We start from the raw sequence: 11,612 nt of genomic DNA, 5'->3' as shown, positions 1-11,612 counted from the left end.
TAACACTAAGCAGGATTATAATTTAAAAAGAAATCAATAGCAAACAAAAATCCACAAAATATTAGTTCACTTGAAGCACTACACATCTTAATATCTGCTGCAAGAATGAAAAAGAAACGTGCCTACATGAGAAGCAACAGAAAGAAATTGGAGAGTATGGTTAAATAATAAAAACCAAATCCTTAATATCATCTACTGACAGAAAGAGAACAAAATGCAAATAAGAAGCAAATTTCTTAAAAGCTAACAATAAAGAAGAGATTAAAATTAGGATGAACTGTCATATTTTTATTGACATAAAACATCAGATGCCACTTGAAATCAAATGTCAAGTGAAGTGGTGCCCCCACCCCAGTATAATTTTTCGATGTAGAGAAATGAAAATCGTAGACAAAACAAAATTTATAAATTTCTTTCCTCCAGACATAAGTTTGTGCTGTTTAGTACAAAATTTAAGACACGCATCTCAGCTGTTCGGAGCAAAATTTTAACGCTGTCTTTGCTTGATCATTGTATATGAAACAACACAGTCAGAGAATATTATAGATATTCAAAGAAGGATTCAGTTGGTATTTCTCTAAGATTATATTACATATATAAGAAAGTGCTTGTGTGGTATAGTATTATAATGTTTATAATAACACATTATACTATATTTAATTTTTTACTAAATCAATCCAAGTTTTAAGGCCCGTTTATTCGTATATATATGCACACACAATTAAGTACACAATATATTAAAATAGATATATCACCTAAAAAAGATATATCCCTATGAACACTGTGTTCTACCCTACGTAATTATTACTTTAAATCGTACATATACAATCAGTAGTCTAATATATATTTTACAATCAGGCATTATTACTACTTAGTCAACAATACAGACATATCTAAATTTTCATTATTGTTTACACTCATTACATGCACAATTGCGGTTTTTTATTTTAACAACAGAAATGAACTAAACATATCAATACTCTTGATCATTGTATCAGCAATATGAGCAAGTTTCTGTGTATCATACAGATTTATTCGCATTGCGCCCAGTCTCGTATACCGCAAAAAAATAAATAAATAAAATAAAATATGAAGGTGAAGGCCCTTTTCCGTTCCGCAAAATTTTCCACAATTCCGCCTAAAACGTAAACAAAGTATCGAGACTTCGTAATCGATTACAAAGTGCAAAGCTATCAGCTAGTCGTCATCGATGGGGAAAGGAGACTCGCGCTTGTGACTCTTGGCCATTCGAAAAAGCGGCGACCGTATCTTTCATAGCAGTTTCAGAAGAGTCGTTTGTTGACATTTCGAAAATTAATCAGGGTCACCACGATGTAGCCTTGGCTACTAATGTTTAAAATTAATTTATGACTAGTAACAGCATGAATTATAAACAAATAGCTAAGTTATTGAATTTTATTTTCCAGCTATCGAAATGCGACGCTACGATCAACGTTTTGAAACCAAAACCTAACTAGTTGCCATTCAGCATAAAGAAATTTAAATATAAATATGAATATTAACAAAATATTAAAGTTAATTTTATAAAATAATTAAATATATGAACAAATATATGAAATAAAAAATAATTATTTCTCATGCAATAACTGGACCACTACACCAACTAAATAGATATCTAGTTGGCCTTGGCCATATCTTGGACTAATCATCATGACCTACGACCTATGACATACAATTGGAAACTGAATTGAATTGAATTGAGCACATGGGTAACAATGTAAACAAACGAAAATTTGTTGACTGTCGGGTTTAAAATTCGTAGCAGTCTATTTCTTTTTTCAGTATATTTACATTTATTTGCTATAATCTATCCTCATATTTTCAAAACTATTTAAAATTAAAATTGTATGCATGAAGGTTCTACATTTTATTCTTATTAACTGCAGGTTTATCTTTGGACTTCCTTTATCAGTTCATAGATTTATCTTTATCAGCTTTTGTGAAGAGATAGTGTAAAGAATTTAACCTTTTTTTACTTGACGCTCAGGCAGTTAATTCATAATGGCTGGAAAGGCTAAAATTGGAATTGTTGGCAGGTGAGAATTGAAAATAATCTCAATCAAAGCATGTCAGTTTTTAAAATCATATATTTCAGTATTTTAAATAAGATTATAAATTAAATCTGAAGTAACAGTACCAGCTTTGAAGGATTTTTGCTATAAATGTATAACTCTTTATGTCCCGTTAGTTATTTGATAAGATTGGGAAATTAAAGAAACAACTAGGATTGTTCCCAACTATATGATAAAAAAAGTAAACAAATAACTGATGCATTGAATCTATAACAGTGTGTAAACTAGCTGTAGGAGCTGATATGGTTTCATTTTATTAACGGAACAAAATTATTAAGCAATCCAAACTGTGTATAACTCAGTGTAAATGTAACTAGATTTGACTGTAATTTTATTGTGTGCATCGGTAAAATTACTTTTAAAATTTTCATCTTATATGAAATAAATTTCCTTAAGCATTTGAAGATTATTTAATAAACCATAGCAGTTAACTTTTATTAATTAAATTTTTTTATTAACAAGTTATGCATGAAATTTATAATTAAAATTTGTGCCTAAAAAGGTTATTTCTATAAATTGTTTTTTGATGAATTACGTTTATGTGTGTACGAAATTCATTTATTTAATAACAAAATTAAGTAAAAAAAATTTTGTGATGTTTTGTTTTCCTCTTTTTAGTTTTTATTCTTACTGCAATGAATTTTCTAAAAATCTGTCTTAATCCATATACTTCACATCTTAAGTAAATTTTATTGTTTTCAGTGGCTTAATTGGGCGAAGCTGGACTATGCTTTTTGCTAGTGCTGGCTATAATGTAGTCATTTATGATAAAGATCCCAAAGTCTCATCAGATGCATTGGTAGATATTAAAGATCAGTTGAACAAATTAGAAAGCTCAAGTTTACTTCGAGGAGAGCTTTCAGCAGCACAGCAACTTAAACTAATATCGAAAACCAATAATCTTGCAGATGTTGTTAAGGGAGCCATTCATGTACAGGTTTGTCTTACTTTTAATTTAAGAATGTTTAATAATACATAAGATTAATTAACATTTTAATCATAAAATAAACTAGGGTCATGCATTTCTTTAGTTAATCAACGTGTTAGCATACTAATGCCATAACTTAAAGTATCACTTGAGTAGATGAATAATACAACTGAAATTTTGTTCATCTTTGAAGTTGGCCTGGATGACTTTGCATTCCTTATTAAATCTTAATGGCTAATTTTCCCTCTTATTGAAATATTTTATCAAAACATGTTATCTGCTATGGGAATGGCATTTCATTAAATTTGAAATGCAGACTGAAGTAATTAAGATATTTCAGAGGGAATAATAATTTATAATTGACATTGTTACATTATTATTGGAAAAACATATTTATATTTAATAGTCTGGACTGCTGTATAATAAGCTTCACAGGGGAAGGGGAATTGATTATTGATGAAGAGCTCAGAAAAGAAATTTGATATGAGGCAAATTTTTGCAAAATTGTTTTAGAATGGTTATTTAACATAACACTTAATGCTGTCGAAAAATGTGGTACATTTTTGTGGTGAAAGAAGATATTATTATGTAATAGATTCTGTAGTAGAACTCAGGTGGTTGAATCCATAACAAACAGTGAGAATTTTGATGGCTTAGAGATGTTGAAACTCCAATCCACAGTGAATAAGAAATTTGGCAGTAAAAGTATATTTAATTCAAATTTTATTTCAGCAAACATATTGTGGCCACAAACAAGTTGATACCTATTCCCAAAGTTTACATTTTTGATAAATTTGCAGTAAGAAAGAAGGAGCAGACAGACTGCAATCCAGTTACTAATCGCAGCTTAGCTGTACCTGTGCACCTGCCTAGTATAAATACTGCTTCGTGAGCAATTACATCATTCTGTTCTTAACTTCTCCTGCCCTGCAACCATCTCTGTGCCGCTATGCATAATTGTCCTCCTTTATTCCTGATCTAAGATGACGTAATATGATGTTAACCTATGTACATAAAAATTATTGTTGCTAACTATGATCTAGAACTATCTTGTCTACAAAGACATGATTTTATATGCGTGAAAATAAAGACTGTAATACTTCGAGCTCAGTTTGGTTAGCTTCATCTTCATGCCTTTACACTCAGCCATTACGCTGCCAGATATCCGTTGCAACTCTCTTTCTTCAAGTCAAAATATCACACGTATACTAGTTATAATGGCATTAAATAATTAGTTAAATATGACAATGTTATGAAACAAATTCTTGAAATGTCAGTAGAAAGTGTGTGATATTTGAGCCCTCCCATACAGAATGAATTAATTCAATGTGTTTACATGTTCAAATTGCCCTCATCAAACAAAGGGGGGGGATTTTTAACTAAAAGGGCATATTGAAGGTCAAAGCTCAATGGAGCATTATTCAAAAATATAACAGAATTCAATTCCCATTTAGTGGTCTTTAGAAACTTAAATATAATGTTCCGATTTGAAATTACACCGCTGTGATCACAGGCCTCAAGACTCAGAAGGGCTGATCACATATATGATCCCATAAGCCAGAAGTGAGAATTGCATGATCACATGTCATCATGGCCCTGAAGGGATAAGGAGCACGAGACTGTGTAGCTAAATGGTATGTTATTTCCTAGTAACTTATGTTCCTAACTATATCCATATTGAAATCCATTCTTGTGTGTAATAATCCAAGCTTTAAAATCTAAATTTTCAGTTTATTTAAAATGCTTTATTAAAAGAAAATATGAGTTCCATCTTCTGTTGATTTGCAGCAAGTAACATGCAAAGAGCATGTTGTTTTTTGGCTGTCCTGTAGTAGTTGCTCAGTGATTGCTTCATTAAAGTGGTGGCTATGGTTTATATTATTGCTTTCTAATGTATTCAAACTCTACATGCTAAATCATGTAATGAACTTCTTAAAGATATTTTGTGTGGTGTGGACGCATTCAGCTGATCAATATTTATTATTTTATTTATATCAGTATTTATTAACAGTGTTTTTACCCAAAACATTATGTACAGTGAAGTTTTGGGTAAATTTGAACAGTTGATTTATTTTGCTAACTTTACTGCTCGATGTGGCACAAAATTTGATACCTGAATGTCTAAACATATAGTGTAAAATAAAACAATAAAGTAATTAATTCACCTTCATGTAATCTTCACATAATATTATTTAATTTTTTTTTTTTTTTCTTATTGCCAAGTCTCAAAATTTATATACATTTTTTTTTTTTTGATGTTATTAACAAATATTTTAGGAATCTGTTTCTGAAGATATTCACTTGAAAAAGGAAGTATTTGAAAAATTAGATGAGCTTGTGGCTGATAACATACCTTTATGTAGCTCTTCTAGTTGTATAACTCCATCAACATTTTCAGAGAACATGAAACATCGCGAGCAAGTCCTAGTTGCTCATCCTGTAAGTAATTCAAATATATTTTACTCTTATGATTTAATAGAGCATAGCTGTATGTATTGGAAATAAGTTATGCAAGTTTTGACTTTCTTCTTTCAATTGAGATATGTATTATATTCTTTAAAAATAATTTATACTTAAAATATAAACAGTAAACTTATATTTATACTTAAAATAAAAATAGAAATAGAAATTTAGCTAAAATTAAAGGGGGCTTTACTGAAAGTTTCTGGGAAATAATTACTATACAAACTTAGAAATTATTGGTGGTTGTGAAATTATTGATATTTTCTTCAATACTAGAAAAAATACTCCTAGTACCAGTAACTGTAATAGTTATAAATAAATGAATTTTTAGATCTGATTCTGTGGTTTGAGTAAAAGCATGAGAGATATCTTAATTCCACCTCAGTTTAGTAAGTGAGAGAATGAAATTTGAACTATAATTTTAATATATCAAGAGAATTTTAAGATTCACAAATTCTAAGTACCCTCATTCTAAAAAGTTCACAAACATGCTTGTCTTTTCCTTATATTTGCCTTCAGGCTAGTAGCATATGCAAGCAGAATAATATTTTAGGAAAATAACTAAATAATTAGTGAAAAGTAAGATAAAAGTTTGCTTTTTGACATATTTGTAAATAAAAAAATGAATTATGGAATTTTTTTATTATAGCCCTGGTGTAATATTAGCTAAGATTTTTCATAGCTAACTCAAATAAAAAATTTCTTTTGATTATAAATGATTCAAAATTATTTACGTTCATTATTAAGCAAAAATAACTAATGTAATATCTAATAGGAAGACTTTCACAGCATTATAAAATTATTATTATTAAAAAATTTTTTTCTTTTGATATAGAATTTTAATCCTTTGCTTTTAATATGTATTTTTGTCTTTTCAAAAAAGAATGGGGCCCACCAGCGGCCGAGCGGTAAAGTCGCTGAACACTGGTAGTTCGGTCCGAGGTTCGAATCCCGCGAACGGGCTGGCTGCATGGGTGTTTTTGTGGTTTTCCCCATGTGTAACGTGTATACGAGCAAGCTTCCCTTAGAAAGTCCTCCACGAAGGCATCCCTCCCCTTAGGCAGATAGCCCTCGTGTGCTTTGCCGTAATTAAATACACCACACCACACCAAAAAAGAATGGTATAAAGTACTGCAGTGTTCTTATGTTTTGTCTTATTTTGAATCAATTTTTAGCATGAATATAACTTCATTTATATGTAGTTTTTAATAATATTAATCAGTAATATATTTCTCTCTGTGATGCTGAACCATACAAAGTTTTTTGTTTAAAATTGGATAAATTAAGATTATATATATATATATATATATATATATATATATATTAAAGATGTCAAACCTACACATGAAAAAAATATGTCTTTTAAAAGTTTCTTTATAATTAAGTATGATTACAGTTCTTAGAACATCGATACTTTTCCTAGTAATCTTGAAATCTGGATCTACTTTTTTATATTGATAAATACATTAAGATTGGCATAACTGATGAACAAAAAACTATCACATGAAATCCAGGACTGTTATAATGTATTTGCACTGAAAGTGCATAACAGACAAGAATGATATTTGGTGAGAGAATTGTTATTTGTTAAGAATACTGTGGTTCAAAAATCTTATAGAATATGAAGAAACAGATTCAGCTATCCTTCAGACTTCGGGCACTGTATAATAACCGTTTAGATCTAAAATATTAAAGGGCCTAGAAATTTTCAATAATTCCTTATGATCTTATTTTACCCTTATTTAAAGTGTGATTTTACTCTTATTAAAAAGAAAGTAGACATTGAGTATCTCTGAAAAAAATGCTGTGTCTATTATCATCATACTTCAAATAGCATTATTAGTAAAAAATAAAAATTGTATTTTGTTAAGAACATGTGGTTAAATATTATTATAATTTTTTATGTGCATGTTAGAGTCTACCCTTTCAGCTAGTTATGGAAAACCACATTTCTTAGAAAAATTGCTTCTTGCATCTCTCGTGTGATAATTTAGATGAAAAGTTAATTTCATATAATACTTTTTTATTATTATAATTTATATAAAAAAGGCTAAACATGATTGAATGGAAGCGTAAGAGTAAATAACTATTTCAGATCATTATTATAATTTATATAAAAATTGCTAAACATAACTGAATGGATGCCTGCACCGCTATTTCACTAGCGAGTTATCGCTAAAGCATAGTTTCATCTCATTGGTTGGTCAAACATAATTTTCTATAATGAATGATGCCTTTTCTATGAAAAAATTCTCGTTAAAGCGCAGAATCGCCCACTTATTTGTTTGTGGCTTTTTACAAGGGTAAAAACAATTGGATTTTTGTCAATTTTCTTTTTCTTTTTAAGTGAAAATAGGTCGATGTGTACGTAGATAAAGTCAAGGGTGTGCGCAGTGCCATTTTTGTGCAATTCTGGGATAAAGTGAAAATAGGTCAATGTGTACATGGATACCGAGTATGTGCAATACTTAAAAACGCGTTACGCAGTGGGTGATTCTGTACTTTACCCAAAATTCTTTTGCAGACTTTTCTTCATGGGCTGGGCAATTCCCAAATTGTTAAAATTCATAGGATATCAAAAAAGGATTTAAAAATTAAACTAGTATTTCAATGGCGTCTTAAGAATTATAGAACTGTATAAACTTATATAAACTTACGCAATCTGAAATCAGTGCATACGCTAGATTTGGTGCGCTGTTTAAATGGGCACATTTGCTAGATTTGGCGCTTTTGCGCATACATTTTCGCTGCAGTTTTTTTTACGGTCTCCAAAACGGAATAGTATCCTATTTTGTATATATAATCATATTCTTTTGGATATTTTGCATTTGTTTTCTTTGATATATGGTCTGTAGATTGTAAAAATCAATAAATCAATTGCAAAGTAAATGGTGCAAAGGTGATAAGTGCTATTTAAATATAGCACTTCATAATTGTCTTGAAATGTTGCCCCTCTTGTTGTGCTAAGAAATTTACATTTCTTTCCATGTATGAATTTATCTTCATAATCATCTTGTATTATTTTATTTCAGGCAAATCCTCCGTACTATGTTCCTATTGTAGAAGTAGTCCCATCATCATGGACAGATCCAGAAATGGTTTCGAAAACTGTAAAATTAATGAAAGAAATTGGGCAAAAGCCAGTGGTCTGCAAAAAAGAAATCTATGGTTTTGCTATCAATCGCATGCAATATGCAATTATCAATGAGTGTTGGAGGCTTGTTCAAGATGGTGTAATGTCAGTAGAGGATGTTGATGCTGTAATGTCTGAAGGATTAGGAATGCGTTACGCATTTCTGGGTGTTTTTGAAACTTGTCACCTTAATGCAGATGGTAATATGCGACTTACTTCATATAGTTATTGCTAAACAATTCATTGCTTTTAAAAAGTAATACTAGTGCCTCTTTCCACATGTACAATCAGAATTCTCTAATAACCAGAAATATTATATAGTTCTTCTTCAGTAATAGTAATATCATTTAAAATATAGTACTTATTCACAACTGTTAATATCTGCATGATTAAAATAGCATATAAAAATTGTACTAAAAATAAATATGACTATTATGCAGAAAATTATTTCTTATATAAAACAAATTATATAAGAGGATAAATTTTTTTCCAGCATTTTCTTGCCTATTTTTATGAAAATAAATATGTGTAGAAATAGTGCAGTTGAGACCTTATTAGGTAACAAATTTAAGTTACATAAAATATATTACTTAAATTTAAAAGGGGGAGGGCTTTATTTTCTGTGTAGAATACATATTTCAAAAGCATGTTATTCTACCTTGAAAAATTTCAGCTGCCAACTCTCTAAATATGGTGCAGCTGAAACTTATTGCCATCTTTTCATTTTTAAAAGTATTTTGATAATTTTAAATCATCAAGATTGTGGAACTTTTCTTTTGTGTGTGTTGTAGATTTCTGTAAAGATTTATTATATTTTAAGTGAAAGGCATGAAATGTCTGGCCATTTCAGCCGAAATGTTATATGCAAGTTGTTTTGACGAAAATAGTTAATCACGATCTGGCCATTTCAGCTGAAGTGTTATATGCAAGTTTTGATGAAAATAGTTAATATATCACCAAATACATAAAATTAATTTCTGTGCTTAAGAGCTATAAATTATTCAAAATTAATTAAAAGAAAATTTTGTTAGGAATGACTTTATTTCTTATCAAGCGGATTTTACCTCTGGTTGATGACAAATATGAATCTCTTTCTCTATTTTTTCATATTTACATGAATTTAGTGTATTTTTTATAATAAATTTCTTATTAATATCCATGGTTAACTAAAAATTGTGATTAATCTGAAAGCTTTTAAAAAATGAGAGAAAAAAGAATATTAATTTCAATTGCATTTCTTAAATTATTCTTATCAAGTTTGTTTCAAACAAAATTGTTTATGTTATTACTATATCTGATTGGCTAACTTTTCAAGTAAATCTTTTTTTTTTTTTTTTTTTTTTTTTACTCCTAACTAAATTAAATAAGTGATGCTTTTGGTTAGATTAAATTATTCAGTTAAATATGAGGTTAGGTTTTATTAAAATTAACCTTCTGTTGAGGTGAATGGAAAGTTTAATTATTCAACTAAACTGAATGTTAATCTTGATAAAGCTGAATAAAAAGATCAAATTAATACTTCAGTTTCAGCTTAATGGAAATTGTGTTAATGAATTGTAATTAATTTTTAGAGTAGTCAAATCTTAATGCTTATAAAACATTTTTGTTCATTTCAGTGTTTTGTGTAATGAATTGCCCTTTTTCAGGTATGTTAGATTATTGCTCACGCTATGCAGATGGTATTTACAATGTTTCTGAAACCTTTGGTCCCGTTCCTCGCATGGAAGGAGAAATGGCTGAAGAAATAAATCGTCAGCTTTGTGAGAAGGTTCCTCTAGACTGTTTAGAAATGAGAAGAAAATGGAGAGATGAGCGATTAGCATGTTTAGCCAAATTGAAGAAATCTATATCTTCTGATGTATAAACGCGTATAAGGTTTTTCTACGGGCAGTTATTCTTTCTGTGCTGTATAAACATCCAGACAAATACCATATGATTGTTATGAATTATAAATTTTGCAATGCATTTAATTTTTGTATTTAGATGGAAAATTTTTGTATGAGATATATTCAAGTTTAGAAGGGAAATAAAATTTATTTTTTCAATATTTTCTTATTTATTTATTTTATTTTGAACACATACAATCTTGCCATGCACCACAACTGTATGACATGGCGCTTGAAAAAGAAAAATATTAAATATTACATGCATAAATAAAATGAACATAAACAGAGAACAGCAGTCTAGACTTCACAAAATCAGATAACTTCACTGGTCAAGTCACACCAAAACTTTTCAAATCATTCTTCAAGCATAATGTAGGGCAGGAAAAATGTAATTGTGCCACATCTTGGTGTACTTTTCTTGGGTACTCACATAAATTTTTTGAACTTAGATTGGAATGAAACAGGTAACTTTCAAATTTATCATGACCAGATAAGAACTGAGATACTTTAAAATTAATGAAGAGGAAAAACTGGGATTCGTTCTGTGGTAAATAGAGGGAAAGAACTTTTTGGTGCCCTCAACATTATAAGATGAAATATATTCCTCATTTCACCTAGATAAAAGCTTCTTATAATAAAAGGACTTCCAATAATTCTTTCAAATGCTGATATTGATATCTATGAGTAAATGTAAAGGATATTTAGCCAAGAAATCAGCTTTTTAATTTCCATAGAATTCATGATAAAAACACACGTAAGCAAAACAAATATCAGCTTCCTTGTAAGCAAACTGACAGGTAATAGAATTTTTTCAGTATTCTTATCTTATTTTACAATCAATGTTAAAATGATATTGAAAGGATATCTTTTATTTACCTCTATAACAATTTAATAGATTAATTAGTCGTATTGTTACGAAAGGTTCCCAGACAAAAGCCCACTGGACCAAAGCGCTCGCGACAAAAGCCCACTATGATAATTGCCCATGCGACAAATACCCATAGCGATTAAAGCGCACATTGATAAAAACCCACACCGATAAAAGCCCACATAGATATAAGCCCACCGTGATAAAAGCGCACATAATCAAAAGAGACTTATGGTTTTTT

At 29.6% G+C, this 11,612-nt stretch overlaps 1 protein-coding gene across 1 annotated transcript; it reads left to right on the top strand.

Moving 5' to 3' along the window:
• Window positions 1-1,751: 1,751 nt before the first annotated feature.
• Window positions 1,752-10,664, top strand: LOC146995379 (lambda-crystallin-like). Its single transcript, XM_085823579.1, has 5 exons — window positions 1,752-2,057; window positions 2,796-3,030; window positions 5,299-5,460; window positions 8,517-8,817; window positions 10,264-10,664. Exons 1-5 carry the CDS (start codon window positions 2,023-2,025, stop codon window positions 10,479-10,481), a joined length of 951 nt encoding a protein of 316 aa, XP_085679705.1. The 5' UTR covers window positions 1,752-2,022; the 3' UTR covers window positions 10,482-10,664.
• The last annotated feature ends 948 nt before the right edge of the window (window positions 10,665-11,612 follow it).

Source organism: Stegodyphus dumicola, chromosome 9, assembly GCF_044657685.1.
Source record: "Stegodyphus dumicola isolate Sdum_Otavi_A_Nest chromosome 9, ASM4465768v1".
NCBI classification, from domain to species: Eukaryota; Metazoa; Arthropoda; class Arachnida; order Araneae; family Eresidae; genus Stegodyphus; species Stegodyphus dumicola.
Note: the sequence above shows the minus strand (reverse complement) of the source record. Positions and strands in the feature narration are given on the sequence as shown.

What these genes read in the sequence shown, in the direction of transcription:
- LOC146995379 (XM_085823579.1), top strand. Translation starts at nt 2,023, where the DNA reads ATGGCTGGAAAGGCTAAAATTGGAATTGTTGGCAG. An exon ending in AAAATTGGAATTGTTGGCAG is followed by an intron (nt 2,058 to 2,795) that starts GTGAGAATTGAA and finishes TATTGTTTTCAG; the next exon opens with TGGCTTAATTGGGCGAAGCT. An exon ending in AGGGAGCCATTCATGTACAG is followed by an intron (nt 3,031 to 5,298) that starts GTTTGTCTTACT and finishes CAAATATTTTAG; the next exon opens with GAATCTGTTTCTGAAGATAT.